General features: G+C 44.6%; 1 protein-coding gene across 2 annotated transcripts; it reads right to left on the bottom strand.

Moving 5' to 3' along the window:
- Positions 1-364: 364 nt before the first annotated feature.
- On the bottom strand, positions 365-20919 carry LOC120836852 (zinc finger protein 502-like). Of its 2 annotated transcripts, XM_042294479.1 has the most exons (4): positions 16933-17140; positions 7878-7986; positions 578-1192; positions 365-492 (listed from the first exon to the last, which is right to left on the bottom strand). In XM_042294479.1, exons 1-4 carry the CDS (start codon positions 17023-17025, stop codon positions 413-415), a joined length of 897 nt encoding a protein of 298 aa, XP_042150413.1. In that variant the 5' UTR covers positions 17026-17140; the 3' UTR covers positions 365-412. The 2 variants fall into 2 exon arrangements, 1 of the variants encoding a protein (XP_042150413.1); XR_006078452.1 differs by lacking the exons at positions 365-492; positions 578-1192; positions 16933-17140 and adding exons at positions 5156-5368; positions 20706-20919.

The raw sequence follows: 20919 nt of genomic DNA, 5'->3' as shown, positions 1-20919 counted from the left end.
GAATTCCGAGCAAAGGCTTGGGGGCAAAGCTTGCAATTAAATGGCTTTTCACCAGTGTGTGCTAGATTATGATCTCTCAGCTGTGCATTCCGAGCAAAGGCCTGGGGGCAAAACTTGCACTTAAATGGCTTTTCACCAGCGTGCGCTAGATTATGATCTCTCAGATGTGCATTCCGAGCAAAGGCTTGGGGGCAAACCTCGCACTTAAATGGCTTTTCATTAGTGTGTGTTCGGTTATGCCTTTTCAGAGCTGAATTCCAAGCAAAGGCACGGGTGCAAAGCTCGCACTTAAATGGCTTTTTACCAGTGTGTGCTAGATTATGATCTCTCAGCTGTGCATTCCGAGCAAAGGCCTGGGGGCAAAACTTGCACTTAAATGGCTTTTCACCAGCGTGCGCTAGATTATGATCTCTCAGATGTGCATTCCGAGCAAAGGCTTGGGGGCAAACCTCGCACTTAAATGGCTTTTCATTAGTGTGTGTTCGGTTATGCCTTTTCAGAGCTGAATTCCAAGCAAAGGCACGGGTGCAAAGCTCGCACTTAAATGGCTTTTCATGAGTGTGTGTTAGGTTATGACTTCTCAGAGCTGAATTCTTAGCAAATGCTTTTGGGCAAAGCTTGCACTTAAATGGCTTCTCACCAGTGTGTGTTTGGTTATGCCTTCTCAGAGCTGAATTATGTGCAAAGAATTTTGGGCAAAGCTTGCACTTGAATGGCTTTTTACCAGAGTGTTTTTGAGTATGGTCCCTCAGAAGTGATTTCCGAGCACAGGCGTAGGGGCAAAGCTTGCACTTAAATGGCTTTTCATTAGTGTGTATTTGGTTATGCCTTTTCAGAGCTGAATTCAGAGCAAAGGCCCTTGGGCAAAGCTTGCACTTAAATGGCTTTTCACCAGTGTGTGTTTGGTTATGCCTTCTCAGATCTGAATTCCGAGCAAAGGCTTGGGGGCAAAGCATGCACTTCAACAACCTATCGCTTTTGTGCTTTCGAGTGTTGCTTGGCACTTTGGACCTAGAGCGAGAGGACTTGGGAGTAAGATGGCTTTTGAATTGTTCATCGCCATGTGCAACCAGGTGGCCCACGATTCCATGCTGATCTCCAGTGACATAGGTGCAGGAACAGCACCTGAACGAAATGTCCTCGATGACTTTCAATGGGCTGCTGGTTTTCCCTAATGGTGCAGCTCCATAACCTACAATAAAATCTTATATTAGCACACAAGAAATGCCCAACAAAGATATGTCTATCAAAAGTTTGATATCCATGGTACTTAGAAGCTTGTTTTGACAAGATTTTGTTTTCCCAACAAAATATTTTTCCTGATAAAGAAAATGCATTTTACTGTATTTTTTATGTAGAATTTGGATATTTTAGGGGGCTGGCTACCTCATTAATCAAAAAGTGAAACAAGAACAAGATTTCAGGAGAGTGTTAGACATGAGGTTTTACAACTGGCAATAACCTAATGACTCTTTTCTAGTTATCATTGAAAGAATTTCAGCATGCAATGTAGTCATCTCTTGCTAACATGGATGCACCACTGTACAGACAAAGTGGGGGGGAGGACAGATCTCTCTTCATGCAATTATGTCTCATTAATGTAGAAACTTGTGGTCCAGATTACAAACACCTAGTTCTTGGGAAAAACTGAGTAAATACATGCTGAGTTTCCCTACTGTCTACCGTTGCGCTTCCTTCGAAAAAAGATAAGACCTGGGCACCAAGCAATGGTTTAGCTTTTCATGGCTTTCCAGTCAAATGGGTCAGCTGTCCTTATCTCCGCATGTGTCACGGCCATGAATGACAAACCTGAAGAACATTCGTAGGTCATGTGTATGTACACCTTGATTACAGGGTGTTCCCGAGCACTATGCAGTAGTAAAAAATGCCATATAAATAAGCCAATGAACACAATGCAGTGGAACTTATCACAAAGGTTCATTTAGGTGGTTCATTTATTATAATCAATTTGTTTTTAGTGTGGGTTACTGGGAAAAAAAATAAAAACTAGCTATTACCTATGAATGGGAGGAAAACAGAAGCAAACTGTCTCGACGCTGCTATTCACATATGGTGCGACACCTCGCGCCTAAAAACGATTGACGTTGTCCATGTCCCCATGTTGGCCATGTCCCGGAGCAGACGACACACTATTTTCTCGACAACTGAGGCACTTGTAGTTGCCGCATTACACCCGTGGCCGAAGCACCTTTGCCACCCTCTGTCGCTCTGCACATCCTCTCACCACCTTCGCCCATATTGTGAATACGCTCAAGTTTTGAAGACGGCCGTCCAAACAAGAGCACAAAAATCACGCTCGGTATATGTGCTCTGGAAGCTGTACTTGTGTGATCCGAAACAAGAGAAATATGTGTCTGTATGGACTGCGGTTTAACACATGGCACACTTCATTTGCGCATAGTGCCCAGATCCCAGCAAATAAATAAATTAAAAACAAACAAAAAGAGAGGGACAAATGCCAGAGTAAGAAAGAGAGCACGATGAAAGGAAATACAAAAACTGAGGCGGGGGCTAGACCGATGGTCACATGATCTGTTATCGTGTGACTGCCCCTCACCGGCATGCAACAAAAAGGCATCCTGGTGCAGTGTATTTTATCTTCGAAATTGCACCGACTCCGTGCACCACCACCGAGATGCACTGCACACTGTTTCGGGACAATTCCGGTGCAAGTTGATCGGAAATGCTACGAGATAATGAGTATGATTGCAAACAGTATGAGCTGGAGTTCCCGGAGCGTGTGGCCTTCGATACATGCAGTGCAATGTCCAGGCTGATAAAACTGTTGAGTGGAGAGGGGGCTGCGAAAATGTGCGCTTTCTCCGGTGTGCACACCTCTCCACATACTGTTTCATAGGCCTCAAGTTAGTGCAGAATATATCGAAGGCCACGCACTCAAGCATTTGTGCCCATACTCTTCACAATAAAAAAAGATAGTGAGGAGCGTAAATAAGACAAGAGTAACAATACCCTCAACAGTGATGTGATTGGCCTAAGCCATTTTGGAGCACCTTTCGGAGCAGCCAAAACAGTGTTTTGGAGCAGGAAAAGCGGTTTTTGGAGCAGCCAAAAGAATGTTTCGGAGCAGCAAAAGTGAATTTTGAAGCAGATATTCTTAGAAAAATAAAAATATTTGTTTTAAGTGCTGTACAAACGAAGGGCACTTCGTGTTCTGTTCCGTTCTGATGTGACTTGTTGTGGCGAAACTCGCTGCTCGCGGTTTTACTGCTGAGACATCCCACAAGTGTACAGTGCTGTAGGCATTGCCGAGCAATTCCGAAAAACAGCATGCCACCGTTTTACTGGTTCCCAATGTGCCAAATTTTCTCAAAAAGTAAGCAAACGTAAAACAATGGATTGCAAGCGTCCCGACTGGTGCCTCTGTCCTGCAATCACGTTCGCATGCACGTGAGGGCAACTTCGGCAGGCTCGCAGATGCGCGTCTTCGTCGCGCGAGCAAAGGCAATGGCTGTTTGATTGAAGTCGAACCACCCCAAATTTATTCCTTCATTCAGGCCACTCTGCTTTGTCGCCAACTGATTCCCAAAATTGTATGAAAAATAAAACTGTCCAGCATACGACAAAAAACAGTCGAGCGGCACGTTTTGCAAGGCCGGCAAACAAAGTACAAGCTAAACAAAAAAAAAATTGTGTGTGTTGAGGCAGGACATCGCGAGCCAGGGCCAAAAGTTCTTGGAGCGCTTTGTGCAACCACTGAACTCGAGACAAACAAGCGCGATGTGCGGGTTCAGCGTGCATACATTGCCTTCGTTGTTTTAGCTCACCTCTCTTCACCAATTTTCTTTCGCGGCAGATTTTTAAATACCGGAATCTCTCTCCAAAGAAAGCCCAGTGAGAGAACCTAGGAAATCAATACTTCGACACAACAGTCCGAGTTAAAAGTGATTTTTTTAGTAACGTATGATTAAAACAAGAAAAGGAATGTTGATGAACATGCGGCAGTACTTAGTTTCATTTTAGAAAGCGCCATATCTACGGCGACGTGGGGGACGGCAACACCCGACGTTGCGCGACCACGGTGACTGGAAGGCAGGGACCAAATATAGTGTCCCACGGCCGTTGCTTTCAGGAGTGAGTGCTTCAGCTTACAAAGTAACTCACGCCGCGCAAAAACGTGGTTGCGTTTCACAGCATGACGGCATGGCTGGTACCCGGCACTCTAGCGTCGGAGCATCCGCGCACACTGTTGAAAACATTAAAAAAAAAGACGCGAGACGAAAAACACGAGACGATGAGAGTGCGAAACGTGAGACGGCAGGAAAACCAGGCAAGACTGGATGGGCGCATGCTCAATTGCGGTACTCAGTTGCGTTACGGTTTTGAAAGGCGACCAAAATTGGTGTTTTGGCGCAGGCTTGGCGCAGATTACCCATATTTTGGCAAAATGTAGCAGAATGTAGCAGGGTTAGCCACTTGGTGCAGTTTGGCGCAGCAATCACATCACTGCCTCAATGAAACAGTTTTGTAAGAAACCAGAATACTACCAAAGCCTTTTAAACACAGTATCTTGAGAAGAGTATTTGAGGTAGGTACAAGCCAAAGTGAAACTAACTAACCGTACTGATAATGATACTTGCTGATACTAACCTCTCATATATTTGTGCCACAACCTCAAACTTGCTTCACCCTCTGTAAAATGACTAGCGTATAATACTCTTATAAGTTCCAAGTTAGAGTATGCCTCATTTATATGGTTTCCATGGCAGTCATACCTTAGAAGTCCATGTACAATACATTCAAAACAAAGCCCTTCGTTTTATTTATAACTACTCACATTCACTTTCCCTTCACCGCCGAGCGTCACACATCTCTCTCCTTCATTGAATTTTCTAGCACAATACCCACCTCAAAGAGCCATCACCTCCTGACCATATTTTCCCCCATTTAGATCATCCAACTAAATTAGGTTCAATTCAACCATCAACTGTTTTTCACCACACTTCCACACCACCATTAGCTATCAAGGGTTAGAACTCACCACCTCGCAACATCATTTCTACAAACTATAGTACTAAACTTGTTGAAACCATTACCCTCTTTCTATCTAACTTAGATAACTAGCTCACAATGTTATATTTGTGTTCACAGTACTTTTTTTTTATTGCAAACCCCTTGTATAATGCCCCACGAGCACTCAAAGAAAAAAATGATGATGAATGATGGTAGCAGGATTGCTAGGAGTTTGAATTATTGATATTGGTATTCTTTATTTAACCCAGGAGTGTTTACCTTGGAACACTTACATGGTATTCCAAGGTAAACAAACAAGTAATGGCGGAACTTCCTGTGGCCGCGATGCCTTCCGGTTGACCAGCTTAATCTGTTTCTATGAGCAAGAATGGGTAGAGCGTCATCTAAGTTTTTCTCGGGAGAAAATCAAAAAAGGTATGTCAAAAACCGGACAAAAGACAGATCAATCTGTTTCTGGACCGTACGACACCAAGAAAAAGCATCACATCTCGTTTTATTTGACCTCCATCGCGAAAGTTACATGTCCGTACTTGAGATCGGTGGAAAGTTGTGTACATCTGAGACATTCAAAGAAGTTAGACACCCACAGACGAACCGAGACGTAATTATTTTGTCTTTTTAGTGCAGAGGCGAGTGCAGTGTTCGAGCTGGCCAAAGCTTAACTACACTATGCCTGTCAGACGCGGATATAGGAGGGTGTGAAGGATTCTGCCACCCGCACTCGATCGTGCACCAAAAAAAGCGAGCAGCGTGTTTTCGACGACGAACAGAGATATTGTGATTAGGACGTCTACCTACTGCGGCGATCCTGTGAACGATATTCGCGTGGACACAGGTGCAGACGCGGATGTCAAAAGGCTATTTTAGATTCTAGACCCGGGTGATAAGGTAAGAAAACTAGTTTCACATCAGACTTGTTACGATCATGCGGCACCTGGGGACGTATCGTATTTCTTCTAACAGTTCTTTTCGGGCAGACACACATAAGCGCTGTTGTGTTTGACGGCAAGGGCGAGTCATAAATAGAAAGAATGGTACCAGTGGTTTCGTGCTATGTTTCACGTCTTGCTTTAATCGTGTCACAAACCGGCGCTTTATTGCATGCTGAAAAAAAAAATCTGACTATCTTAGAAAGTAAAGCTTCTGTTTCATGTGAAAAAATCTGAAGGCATCAGCTGACACAAACTCTCAAAATGTATGTTTTCTTTTTCTTTCAGTTTGTGCGTGAGTTTTAGCTGGAATTTCCACAGGAATCTTGCGAAAATCGCCTGTTTACAAGCTCGCATGCACCCGAAAATTAACGTCAGTAATGACTCTGCTCTAAGATTAAACTAGAAATGATAAACACGATAATTAGAATTATTATATATTTTATGCAGTAACAAGTTTGTCTAAAATATAAAATTATATTTGGGCCAATATGATTAATATTTCGATAATTCTTTTATTTGCGTAAGAACTCAAGTGGTGACTCGCTCTATAAGTTTCTTCGCTGTTCTGAAGAGTGAGATATGTGCATCTTTGATCTAAAATTAAGTGATCCTAGTGCTCAGTTTTAAATCAACGCACATATGACAGCAACTGTCCGCGCTCTTTGGCCGCAGAGTCGCAGCTCGTTGCACCTTTTATTTTGCGGAGATCTGTCATAAAAAAGTTTCCGTCAATTACAAAACGCAGCATTTCAAGAAGCCAGTGGATGTGGAGAGCACAACAAAAGACCGATTTAACTGCGGAACAAACAAAACTTTAACGGCGACGTTGCTTTTAAAAGAATGTCAACACTAACCGAACCGGAAGTGTTCTCGGCCCCCTGTCACGGCGGCTCTAAGTGGCCCGAATACTCTGACACAGGGTGTGCGGAGGTAAACAAAAACAAATATTGACAGAACTTTTGGGAGGGGATATGCTACTTCCGGTTGGCTATTGTTTTTCCTTGTTTTCGAAGACACATACGGAGTAGCGAGTACTTTAAAAGTCTCACCGTCAAATGCTACCTGCGCTACCTCCTAAAATTTCGTTAGACGGGGTCGCATGGGTGAAAAGAAAGTGCACTTGTTTTTTAAAGAAATAACAATCTGTCGAAGCTATCATGGAGGATCTTCAGAACTACATGTTCAACTAGCCAAGCCCATACATCTGAGAACGACTTCAAGCTTACAAATCCCTAACACGTTCAATCACCCCTATGATGCCTCGAACACTTTGCTAAAAACTGGCAGTTTGTACGAAAATCTAAGAAAACATTCTCTAGGCCTCAAGATATTTGTTGTTCTCCACCTTCCTGAATGTTTTCAACAGTATGAAATACTGAAGAACTATCGATTGGACACATCAGATTGCAAGGAACATTGTGCGAGTAACAAACAATATCTGGAGGATGAGTGAATGTTTTCTCTAATATTTGTGTAAAATACAGATCTTCAATAAAATTTTGTGGCACTATTTAAAAAGAAAAAAAAAATGAGGTTAATTGTTATGAAACACCTTCTATACTGGTCATTTGTTGCCAACATTGGCCCAGAGCCTGGCAGAAAGCCTGTTCCTCTAGCTTGTCTTCCCCTTCACATGTATAGGAAACCAAAACTTACATTGCCCAGTACTTGCTTGTAACCGCCATAAATTTCTCGGAAAATTCAACTGTGCTCTTTGTCTTCCTTCCCTCGAAGCCCAACCCACACCACCATGCACATCTTCATCTGGGCTGGACTGAGAAGCATCCCTGGTGGGGGACCCCCAAATCGACATGAACCCTTAACAGTCTGCAGAAAGCTGAACCAGAAGTGCTGCTCTAGACTATAACCGCCTAGAGTCTAGACATTGCCAATGTCCTCTGCTAACAAAAGAGGTTGAAATGCAAAACTTACCACGACTTGACGACTGGATCGGTTCCATTCGAATTGCAGTATGCGGCCAGGTTCGTAAGTAGGCTTGTAAGATCACGAAGGATGCACGGGACCATGAGATGACTAGGACCTAAGGCAAAGAGCAATGACATTAATTGTAAAGAAAGTGAGCACCCCTCCAAGCATGTCAAGCTAGCCAGAAAACTTTGAAGATAACACGAAGAAGACGCACTTAGGACTTTGCTATTTCGAGATAACAATGACGAATAGTTGAGAAAATGGAATCATTCTGTGCCTAGCAAAGCAGAGAGCAAGTTTGTCTGCTGCTTGAGCAGGGGTTGCGGTGACGTCAGAATGGCGAGATTTGATTAGACCTCAGAGCAGCTTAGCATTGAGATCTGCCCCCTATCTCTCCACCAGAGCCAATCAGAAGTCGGCGTTGTTACAGCAGTGCAACCCCTGCGCAAGAAGTAGACAAACTAGCGTTCCCGGCGGCAGCTTGAGTCGCCCAACATGAACTTAGAAAGTATGCTAACATAATCAGTTTCTGTCACATTGCTAGTACAGTAAAAGTCTCATCAGTAAAGAGGTTAGGACTTGCAAAAGATAAAACCTGAAATAACTATGCCACTGAAATCCACCAGTTTTCCCCGTATTTTTGCTACAATTGTTTCGTAAACAGAGCTTTAGTTTTGTGGATAAATTAGATTGAACAGCAGGAACTACCCATTCAAGAAGGCCGCCATGTTCCTCTTTGCATGAAACATTTTGAGTGTTGCTTCATGCTCAACATAACGGACATTCATATTGTCACAAGTGACAAGTGATAGGGTGGCGAATATCTGAAGAAACTAAACGTTTAATGGGGCGAACTTGTGCCCAAAACAAAACAGAGGTCGCAGGCATCTATGTCGGCGAAACAGCAAGATTGAGCGCCGAGGCGAGACTGCTTGTGGTTTGGCACGCAAAGCCCCTTATATACACGCGTGGGCTTCTAAAACAATCGGCATTGAAGGGTCGGCGTGTAGAACATTAGGGCCTCGAACAAGCAACAGGATTCTCGAATTTACCAGAACACTAAATTGCAAGAATAAACAAAATATGCATTGCTCCCACGAATCGAACCCTGGCTCTTCGCGTGGGAGGCAAGCACGATAACCGTTAGGCCACGGCTGCGCTGCCTACTTTTCCAGTTGTGCGCGCGGTGTTATACCAGCCATTTCTGGAGATACTTTAATAAATTCCTTTAAATAGTGAGGTTGAGAAAAAAAAACTCTTTTCAAGATCAAACTGCTGTCATCGAAAAATTCTAAATTAGTCAAATTCACAAGACTGAAGCATAGGGTGCGTTAAAATTTTCGCTCGTGCTGCAGGTGGAAGGCTGCCAATGCGAAGGAGGGTGATTTTGTTACCAACCGCATTTTGGCATCGCCTGACTTCCACCTGTGGCACGAGTGAAGTTAAGCGCATTTCAACGCCTAGCACCTGCCGTCTTTCTTAAATTGACTGATTTTGTTTTCACCGATACTCGAGTTCCTTGTAAGAACCATGTTTATTTATTTGCTACTTAAAAAGCTAATTACCAAATTTTAGGTAACAACTTTGCTAAGTAATGCGACTCATTGAAACACCCGACTTCTCCCGTGTCTGGCAGTTTGTTCCCGAAAAGAGTTTCTTTTTAAACCACCCTATGTGAGGGGATGTTTGTAAGTGCAGAAAAGGCCGGTATAGTCTGCAATGCAGTGACATACTTTGGAAGATGCGGTTTTCGCATCACTGCACCAGGTCTTACGCCAGCAGGGGAGAAGAGATGATGCAGTGCACTAGTAAGTACCCAACACATGGTCCAAGCTAGATCGATCAATCAGGGGTGGAAGCAAGCTTCAGCCTCTTGTAGAAGGTCTGGGAGCAGCAAAGATCAGTGGCGGATCCAAGGGGGGAGCGGTGGAGGCAATCGCCCCCCCCAAACGCCTCGCCAGGCAACCCCCCCCCCCCCCCCGGAGTTCTTCGTCAGCTCGAAGAAAAAACACAAGCAATCGACGCGAGGGACAAAAGACTAAAACAGCGGTGGGTGGACGCGCCTGCTGGGCGCTTCCAAAGTGGGGTTTATCTCCGTCAAGGTCATGGTACATCTTCCCGACAGGGACGGCGCCAGGAGTTTCGAAGTGGAGAGACAGTGGGGAGGCGCACCAAATATCAGGGTCCTCGACTGCAGGCACACTTCCAAACAAGGCCAGCACGTCGAGCATGGGGGCAAAATACGTTCAACATAACTAGTCCCCTTTCTCTCTCTCTGCCTCCCTCTCTCTCTTTGGAGGTTGTCTGCGAAAAATTTGTGCCCTGAAAACTCCCAAAAGCAGACACCAAGCAGCCTTCCTCAAGGGTGCGATCCTATACACAGCGGGTTATCCTTCCTCTCTAGCGGCCGCCTTTTTATCACTTTTCGTTTGATGGTTTCTTCGTGGTTCTGGGCTTGTCTTTTGGCATGTCTTTTTGGCTTGCTTTGCGATGCTGTCACCCACAGGCTCACTAAAAGTATCTTATTGGCACGGTGTGCTCATTGCCAAGGGAAGTGCGGAGGGGACGTACCAGGAGAAGACGTACAACCAGGTGACCAATTGCTTTTCTTCTCAACAGAGAGGAAGCAAATGCTCTGGGTACAGTGTAGTCTGGGTCTGAGCTTCTCTTGAAGACGCTCCGGACTTCCCCACGACCTTGGCTTAAACATAAGTCCGCTTTCGTCCTCGCCTCCATCCCTCACTGAGGATCAGCGCCGCAGCGCGGAATACAGAAAGAAGCCGACGAGCGCCAGAAGGGGGAGATGTTTCCTCGAATGGGCTTCATACTGCCTGCGGTACGACTTCTCGTGGCGGGAAGCTAATAAAAGAAAGATAAACGGTACGAGCCCTCTAAAGGCTGGAGGCCGCTTACACGGGGTCCTCAAGCCGATGCCGTAGGCATTTATTTGTATACAATGCCGTTTCAACTTAGCGTGGCGGGACTATCTTAGGAAAAGCGCCCGCTACCCCTTGTCTCCCCTTGGCGCCGTCTTTACTTCCCGAGTTAAATGCGGCTTCTGTGGATCGACGGCAGAGCTTTCGCGCGGCTTTGCAGGAGCGAATATGTGTGTGTCGAACGGAACAGAGGCGGGGATTGCTGCAACTGCGGCTTCGAATTCCCTACCTAGGGACTTGCAGAAAACGATCCCTTTCAAAGATGCGACTATACATGAATTAAATAGACAATGCCTCTGCCCGTTCGAGTGAACACCGACTCCCAAACATCCATGTTGCAGTCATGATCGGCCTTTAGCCCAGTTGAGATTCGCCGACCGGACAACCGCTCTGCCCCATTCATATCTCTGCACGTGTCCTCTCGACCCTGACGAATGAGCTAACTACCCAGAAACAATTAAGTGTTCCTTTCATACAGAAAATATCCAGACGAAGTGCAATTTAATATAATTTGGAAGGACCCATTGCTGGTTTAAGGTCTTGTCTAAGTTTAAAGGGTATAGTTGCCGAACTACAACATGCTTTCAAAAATATTCAGCAATTATTCGCTTTGGTTCTCTCGAGTTGCATCCAGAACACGTGAAAACATGAGTCTGGGTTGGAAATGCCGCATGTGCTGCGCTCTGGACATTCCAAATTTACGGCGAACAAGCTACGAACTTGCAGCGTTCGTTTCGCTAGCTGCGTCAACAGTGTTTTGACGCCGCGAGCAGCGTCGAAGCCGCCGGGCCATTTTTGTCGCTTGTTTGCAACGTACTCGCTCCATCGAAGCAACCGGCGACATTGAAACGTATGTTTTAAAACCACGTTCTGCATTTTGGCACTGAATATAAAGTTCTAACTACTATGCCAAGCTTAATCTCAAAGAACAGCCGAGTTTTAGATTAAAACGTTTTTCGCATTGTCATTAGCTGCATGAGCTTCCTCCGTATAGTTGGCAAAGGTTGGCTCTCCGTACATGCTCTGCGGGTCTAACGAGAATAAATAAATATTCAAGCAAAAGGAGCCCAAAAGTTGTAGCCCCGCCGGGGATATCTGAGCCATCAAGTTACACTGTCTGCAATTGTCACAGCCGCTATAGCACCAAACATTCATCCCCAAGTAGCTAAACTTCTTTTTCTGTTTCTAGCGCGCTGCCACGCGAATGGAGTAATCCCGTTTCCTATGAACTACAAAATTCCTTGCGTTATGGTGTTCAGAAAGGATAGTGCCACCACAATTTTCTACATACTTACCTCTAGCGTGGTCACCCGAACGGTTTTAATTCAAAGAGTTCATGCCCAACAGGGAAACCGATCCAAAAGCTCTCAAGATCTATATTATGTTATCAAAGTTTAGTAAAAACAATAACTCCAAAAAAAGATATAAATACTCCCCCCCCCCGGCCGTTTTACACCGAGGAACCGTCCCCCCTAAAATGGAGGTCTGGATCCGCCCCTGGCAAAGATGCCTCTTCGAAGCAGCTTTAGGGGCAGTTTAAGTTCTGCTTTGGAGCAGCTCAGGACCCAAAAAGTCAATTTTCGTAGCAGTATAAGTGAATCGTGGAGCTGGTCACGCACGTAAAACTTGAGGCTATAAGCGCAGAAGTGCTTTTCTATATACGAAAATATCGCAACGAAACAGCACCTTTATGCGACGCTCCAGAACCATTTCCAAACATACCTTTTCCTTAAATAGAATCCAGATCATAGCATAAAAAGCAAACAGCGTAATTGCAATTTACCTGAATGGCAGGTATTGAGAACTGCACTAGTAGCGGGTGGTTCCTTTTATGAATTTTCAATAGAAGGCAGTCAACAAAAGAACCACAACTTAAGCCTCATGAAAACAAAAAGTGACTGTGTTTATCAAGAGTTCCATGAGTTGAAAACAAAACCATTTCAAGATGCAATAGTATGTATGAAATGAAGCCCAATAATTACTGATTCTAGTTTTTATTATTAGGAAATACAATGTTTCACATACCTGTTTAGCAAGCATAAATGTATTCTAATACTAAACTTAACAGAGTACAAATCTACTCATCTTATAAAAGTGCAAATGCAAAATATGGAAAATTTCATGACATCATCTCTGTCCATACATATGCCCTTAAGTCCTCACTATAACAAGCACGACTGTATAGAATAAAAAAAAAAATCTTGTCTAATAGCCTCGTCCCACTAGAGCGACAAACACCGATTTTTGACCAGCGACACCACAAAGTTCCGCGTCGCTGATGCTGTGCCACTGTAATGACCAATGCTCGCGACAAACGCCGACAAGCGCCAACAAACGATTCGACAACGGACAAGCTCTTGTCTGTCGTTGGACTTGAAGCGCAGCAAGCAGTCCCACCGAGGAACATCGCTCGGAGACAAGCTTATCCTTCTCGTCCACTTGTGCCATCTGTTGCCTCTCTTCCCACCCTTCTACCCTTCCTCCCGTGGCTCGCTCCGCCGCTCAGCTTTCAGAGAACTCATTGGCTGCCACTGGTCATTCCTGCAGTTCCGGTCCGTCGATTGCTTGTAGTGGTCGCGGGCGCGGTTTGCTTGCTGGCAGTCATGTTGCGAAAGGGAATTTGCTGTGGCTCGTTTTGCTCGCGAAAACTTGGTGCGAGACGTGGTGCTTCTAGACGCCGAGGTCTACGCCCCTGCATCAGGATGATACACCCATGTTCGAGGACTGACCAAAATAGGATCGCTCACCGTGAAGTAGGGCACGACATTCCACAGCAAGCCATTCTCGCAGACAAGAGACTTGTCATCACGTTCTGTAATAATCGGGATGCCGTATTGTCCCCCAAAAAATGCCTGGCCTCCATGATTTGGATATGAAGTTACAAACATCCTCAAAATCAGCGTGAAATATACCGTGGCGCTCGCCTAGAATGCCTTGAACGACCCAAAAAAGGAATGATTTGGTCAATTCGAGTTAAGAAAAAATTTGGAGTCGATTGTCACGACTGTTTGCAGAAATCCGCTAACCCCAAAAGAGGAGAAGCGGAAGCTTCTCCTCTTTTGCTTTAAAGCTTTAATCAAGGAATAAAGTAATCGTCTCCACTTTCACCATATTTGTCGGCGCGTTTTACGCCCAAAAAGCGAAACCCGGAAACCGCGTCGCCAGACTCTGTTTGTCTGTGTATTTTGAAGTGTATTGTTGACGACTCCTGTCCCACTAGGAAACAAGTTTCCTTGTCCCTGTGTTCTACATAGCATCCGCCCAGGTGGGACGGCAGACTCCGACAAACAGGCTGTCTGTCGGTGTCGTCTGTCGCTGTTTGTCGTTCCAGTAGGACGTGGCTATAACCTCGTCCCACTAGAGCGACAACACCGATTTTTGTTTGACGACACCACAAAGTTCCGTGTCGCCTGTCCCACTGCAATGACCAACACCCACGAATATCGCCGACAGACGAGTTCTTGTCTGTCGTTGAACTTGAAGCGCAGCAAGCAGTACCATCGAGGAACATCGCTCGGAGACAAACTTATCCTCCGCCCGCTTGTGCCATCTGTTGCCTCTCTTCCCACCCTTGTACCCTTCCTCCCGTGGCTCGCTCCGCCGCTCAACCTTCAAAGAAGCCCTTGGCGGCCACTCCTCGTTCCCGCAGTTCTGGTCCCTCGATTGCTCGTAGTGGTCGCGTGTGCGGAATGTGATGACGAGAGACCCGTCATCACGTTCCGTGATAATCGGGATGCCGTATTGTCCACCAAAAAACGCCTGCCCTCAATCATCCAAATATGAAGTTATAAACGTCCTCAAAATCAGCGTGAAATTCCGTGGCGCTCACCTAGAATTCCTGGAACGACCCAAAAAGGAACGATTCAGGTATTCTAGTTCGGAAAAAGTTTGGTGTCGGTTGTCACGACTGTTTGCGGGAAGTCGCCAACGGCAAATGACGAGAATCGGAAGCTTTAATTAAGAAATAAAGTAATCGTCTCCACTTTCACCGCGTTTGTCGGTGCGTTTTATGCCCAAAGAGCAAAACACTAAAAGCGCGTCGCCAGACTCAGTTTGTCTGTGTATTTTAAAGTCTCTTGTTGATAACCCCAGTCCCACTCGGAAACAAGTTTCCTTGTCCCCATGCTCTGCGTCGTGTCCGCCAGGTGGGACGGCAGACTCCGACAAACAGGCTATCTGTCGGTGTCGTGTGTCGCTCGTTGTTGTGTGTCGCTGTCGTTTGTTGCTGTCTGTCGCTGTAGTAAAACGCGAATATAAGAGTTTAAAAAAAAGAAAAAGTGACAAACGAAACTAGCCAGTACGACCATAAAACAGCAGGTTTTCCTCATAGTCAATTTTTTTTATGTGTTCTAGCACAACAGTATAGAGTTTGCGTTGTTCAGAAGGAGATTCTCACGATTCGCATTGTCCTCGCGCCGGCTGGCTGTTTGTGTGCCAGTGCGTGTATTCGCCACGTACCTCATTTACAAGAAGAGCTTACAGAAGAGGCAACCAATTATCGCTTTTATTGTTACACTTACAACATGAATGAGGAGCGTGGAAGGGATCTCACCAAAAACAAACACCTATAAACATTAACAAAAAAAGATACAGTGAAACCCGTTTAGAACGAACCCACGTACAGCGAATTATTGTAGATATCAAACTCGCAGAAAATTTAATTTAGAATGCATGTAAATAGTATGTTTTATAACGAACAACATATTGGCTATATCGAACTTTTTCCCCCCGGGAAGGCTTCCAAAAACACGCAAACAATTGCCTTCTAGCCTGTCCCATTCCCCAACAAAGAAGTATGAAAGAAAGAAAATTCCAAAAGGTCAAGCCGTGAACAAAATTGAGCGAAGAGAAGTGATTCAGAGGGAGAGAAAGCTAAAAAATACTCGGCACACACGCACAGAAAAAACAGATCTTTTAGCACTTCGTTACAAGGAGGAATTGAAGGGATGAAAATGAAAGAGAATCTCTTGTGCAAGTTCATTGTAAATGTTTTCTGCTATATCGTACTATTTGCTATATCGAACTGATTGTAGCGTTTCCTGCTGTTCGTTATAAACGGGTTTGACTATATATGCCAAATGTTTGTTTAATTTTGTGGACTACTTATCACTTTCCCCAGAATTTAGGCATTAGGTGAACAGGTGGCAGCGGTCTCTTACGTACCTTTATATACCATAAAGTACTGAAGAATGCCCAATCAAAATGAAGCCAAATAGAAAAAAATATGAATTAAGCCGTATAAGGGAATGCAACAACAAAATTTAATTTGTAAAAAAAACGATAACTGGTGATAAGCATGGAAATAAAAAGGGGGGGGGGGGGGGGCGGCTCTACAAGCTATTTGGGACAAGAACTCTGCAACTTCAAAGTTTCCTTTTTTTCCCCCCCTGGCACAATCGCAGGTTTTAGACATCATAATAAGCAAAACCAGGTCGCCTGCATACCCACTAACTTTTTCTAATTGATACCATAGATTGCAAACACGTCAAATTCGCGTTCCACGGTGCAATAAGCACACGGGACGGGAGTTCGCTATGAACTCCCCTGTCGCGGGTATGGCAGTAGAACGCGAACACAGCGCATTCGCGCTCCACAGTACGGTACGCACGCAAGAACCCGCTACAAACTCGGGTGTCATGGGAACCAATATTGCGCGCGCAAATTGCAAAACAACAACAAAGCAGGAAAGAGTTAGGAATTTGCATGTCGCAGACTGCGGGCGCTGCAGATTCGCAGGTCATGGTGCGATAAGCACAAGGAAACCTGGGGCGAACACACTTGTCACAGGCACCGATACTGCATATTGCGCGGTTGAAGCAATTCCTGTCGGACATCGCGTGACCGATGACTGGCGGTAATCAGAGCGGGTGGGGGTGGGTGGGTAGTCACTGTTTTGGAATTTTATGTTTCGGATATTCAGCCCTAAAGTCAAGGTCAAGTTTGGGGGTCTTACGTGCCAGACCAACGACGAGCACCTAACACGCCCCAGCAGAGGAGACCAAGGAGTAATTTCGACCACATGGGGATTGGTTTCATGTGCAACCGAAAGCTCGGTTATCAGTGCCTTCTCTGCAATAAGCCTCAGTCAGATTGCGAGCATTTCAGCCAAAAGTCGAACTCACAACCTGGGTATCCGCAGGCCAGCGCTTTCGCCTCGAAGCCGGATATTCAGCCTCAAAAGCGGGATGGGGGATTTCTCGGGGGTGGGCTGTCATATGAGCCTTTACAGTATACGCGATTTAATGCGTGCAATATATCGCACCATGCAAAAAAAATTAAAAAATTAAACAACGAAACATTGTTTTAGTACTTCTGACAAAGCCAGCTATGCATGCCCCATTTTCGGATATCAGACACCTGCATGCCGTTGTTGGCCGAGCTGTGGCACTGACGGCACGAAGAAATGCGTCCAAACGAGTGCTTCAAAGGCACTGGCACGAGGAACAATAATAAGCACCAGATTTTTATTGTGTGTTGTTATTCGTCCAAATACGGTATATTTATGAACAGCAATCAAAGCATTTACTTTTCCTCGCAAACAAAACGGACTTGAGCAACCAACTCGCGCAATGTTGTCCCTCGTGCTGCTGGCGCGTGACGGCTCTTGACCGACTGTGTCTATTTACCTGGTCCTGAACAAACCATGGCCATTCTCGTTAGAAGAAAATAGGCACTTGACGCCCGTTTCCATCAAACGGGAATAACCTGTTTGGACGTCAATTGACACAACCACATCAACATGTAGCTTAAAAAAAAGAAAAAAATTTTAGCAAGTTTTGGCACAACTATTGCACTTGGGAGCAGCATGGTGCAGTGAAAGTGGAATGGCGCACAATGGCATAATTTGCACAGCACTTCCACCCCTGATCAGTGCTCAAACTTCACCAATCTGAAATGCAAACTTCATGTAGCACGATTCTTGCAGGAAAACAATTTAGTTACAGCACAAACCATAAAAATTAATGACAGCAGTATAAACAAATGATCTACCTGGATGGTGACAATGGTGGTGTGGAGGTGGTTCTAATCCATAGAAGTTTTGGAAATAAAGGACTGTTGGAATGTGTTAGTTTTACACAGGGGTACACTTTAGATGAGTGATCGAGACGGGATGAAACATAGAAAAAGGGTGTGAGAAGATGATCCAGTGTGAAATATTTTATGAAAGAGACACAATCGGGCTATTTTACGGCGCCAGGCGAGACTAGGCAAAGATAGGCAAAGTGACACTTGGAGTGTGATGATAATTACTGAGAATAAAAAGGGACAGAACGATTTTGTACAGCTTCAATGGCTCAGGTCCCAGATAGAAGACACGTATTAGAGCTTTGACCGGATGAGAGTTTTAAACAAAGTTTACTTCAATGAGAAGGGAGCAAGAGAAAAATGATGTTTTAAAAAGCCAAGCTTGCGATTATTATTATTTATCACATAGGAAATATGAGATATCCAAGGACGGTCAATGATATATGCACATCCAAGTAATTGTACAAAGACACGGAAAGTAAGGGAACATTTTTAAAATAGTTGGGAGGGCACAATTATTACACGATACTCTCATTACTTTACACTTAATTGTGTTAAACTCCATATGCCCCATTTCACACCATTGAAGAATATAGTCAATATCTGACAGGACCTGGAACACATCAGAATCATTAGCAATTTCATGGTGGATGACACAATTATCTGTGAAAAGGTTGATTGAGGACAAAATGGAATTAGGCATATTGTTTATGAAGATTAGAAAAAGCAATGGGCCCAGGAAGGAACCCTGAGGCATGCCAGAGTTTACTGAAGAGAATGGAGAAGTGCTATTATTGGCGGTAACAAACTGAAATCAATTAGTAATAGCGAGTTTGTTTCACACACACTGGTGCCGTTCGAGTTCTTTCCCAGAATGCATCACACTCGTGGAGTGTCACATGGAGATCTGGCCTCAAACAAACTTGCCAAATGCACCGAGTGCACACTGATGCTGTCACCATCTATGTTGTAGAAAGAGTATCGACTTCAGACCGAAACTAGCGCCTTTCTGTTCGCCGTGATGGGTGAGAATGCGAGTGTAGTCACTGCCAACGTTTATCTATAAACGTTGTTCTCTGCAACCTGTAGTTTATATTTGCAATTACTTCAAGCAACTCGGCTGTCGTAGATATTTACAGACGGCGTAAATTTCCGCAACCAGCCGACTACAAAGCAGCTGGTTGCAATCTTTCAATTCTTATAACTGTTTACACTGGAGAAAACTGATGATGCTGTCCGCGCAAAAGCTTGATTCGTTTGAGCATGGTATTATGCGTGAACCACTGAAAGGATACGGCTTAAAACTAGTCTGGCTTAAAACTAGTCTGTTGGAATACCCAGCAAAATGTTTCGTGTGACTTCCGATTTCGATTGTTGTTACAGGTGGATCAGATTTTAGCCTTGGTGAGGGCGTAGAAAACTAGAGCTTTCTTGAACAAAATACGACGGGGCAACATAGCTAATATAGGTAAATGTTAAACATGATGTTGGACAAGCCTCATGTAAAGTCACCATGTTTAGCTTCCTCGGATGCGTATTGGGCAGTCACGGGTTTCTGCTGGGGGACCTTTGTCGACAAATGTTAAAATGTTCACACGCACACGGATGGTGATAAAGATCTCGGGGGCCGGTGATGCGTTTGTTCCGAGCCATTTCTTTACACACTCGCATATTTCAGCATCTGTCTGGCAACAAAGCGACTAAAGCTTGCAAATAAAGCATGGGCTGTCAATTGCTTCCTTCATGAAACAGCAGAAGCTCACCACAATTCAAGCTCGCGTTTGATTATGTTGCCTGCGGGACGCAATTTCTATCAGAAGATCTACTTTTTTTCTTTCGATTCCACGGTACAAATGACACATTGTAGCAGACAAACCCTCGTTGTCTGCTCCTGCATGCTCTTCGCCGGCCTGAAGCATGATTTGATTGCATTTTGGCACACGCTCAATTTTCTCGGTGCAGCAAGTGGATGCACATGTGGGGTGCCAGCGCTGAAACCAACTCGGAAAGTGCAACCACTCACGGAGTGTCGGCCAAAACAAACCCACTCCACGCTGCGGGTGGGCACGTGTGCCGTGAAACGAACTAGCTATAAGAAAGCACTTTATCCAGGCCACAACACTAGCATCAATCAATGTGAAGGTTGTTTAGTTTTAAAAAAAATAACTCGTGTGACACTTTATTAAAGGCTTTAGAGAAATCTAAAGAAAAAAAATGCAGTCTATCTGGGACCCAGGGTCAAAAACGGAGAGCAGGTCGTGAGTAAATAATAAAAGCTGGGTTTCACGGGAGAAGTTTCCGAAAAATGTGTCAAACTGTGAAAAAAAAAAAAGAAATAACAACATTGTTAGACTTTACCAAGTTAACAACTTGAGAATAAATCACGTGTTACAAAATTTTGCATGCGACGCAAGTAAGTAAAATTTATCTATAATTGTTAGCTCAATGTTTATCACCTCCGCTGTGCAACGTAAACACCATCCCCAACTTCCAATTGTTCGGGAGGATACTGAGATCAAGTGAATGGATAAATATTTTCGACAGCGTGCAAGAACATTGTTTGTGTTTTTCAAGAATTTAGAAACAAGCACTAGATGAAATTTTGAGAGTTTTGGTTACTCTAGTAATAAGCTCCCCGGATGCAGGAAGTTACACAGGGGCTATGACCGCGGTGAACTATTAGGCAGACTAGAATAATATTTAACATACGTTTGGATTTTTGATTGTTAAAAGACTACTCATGCGCAAAAAGCGCGAAAAGTGGACGTTGTAGCAGTCTGTCAGATGAAATCACGGCCGTGAGCTGAGCCTTGTGAAATTTCAAAACTATCGCCTGACGCATCAAACGATTCAGTTTTGACAACAGTACCTGTTTGTTGAATAGGAAGTCGACAAGTGTCTGGACGCGAAACCGACTTCACTTTCACGTGCAGAGCGCAGACCCCACGATCAGCTGCCGCCTTTGTTCGAAGTTGTAGTGGTTGTAGCCAGAGCAGCCAGGGCAACCAGGGTGGTTGTAGTGGTTGTAGCCACTCAGGGCTCTGTAGCCACTGTGGTTAACTTGTAGCTAGGGGTGTCGCGAA

This window comes from Ixodes scapularis, unplaced genomic scaffold (assembly GCF_016920785.2).
Source record: "Ixodes scapularis isolate PalLabHiFi unplaced genomic scaffold, ASM1692078v2 PGA_scaffold6__148_contigs__length_123643588, whole genome shotgun sequence".
In the NCBI taxonomy this organism is placed as follows: domain Eukaryota; kingdom Metazoa; phylum Arthropoda; class Arachnida; order Ixodida; family Ixodidae; genus Ixodes; species Ixodes scapularis.
The sequence above is the reverse complement of the archived record's forward strand: the minus strand, read 5'-3'. Positions and strand labels throughout refer to the sequence as shown.

What these genes read in the sequence shown, in the direction of transcription:
- LOC120836852 (XM_042294479.1), bottom strand. Translation starts at nt 17,025, where the DNA reads ATGACAGCCCACCCCCGAGAAATCCCCCATCCCGCTTTTGAGGCTGAA. An exon ending in GGCCTGCGGATACCCAGGTT is followed by an intron (nt 7,987 to 16,932) that starts GTGAGTTCGACT and finishes TCTTTGCCTTAG; the next exon opens with GTCCTAGTCATCTCATGGTC. An exon ending in GATCCAGTCGTCAAGTCGTG is followed by an intron (nt 1,193 to 7,877) that starts GTAAGTTTTGCA and finishes ATTTTATTGTAG; the next exon opens with GTTATGGAGCTGCACCATTA.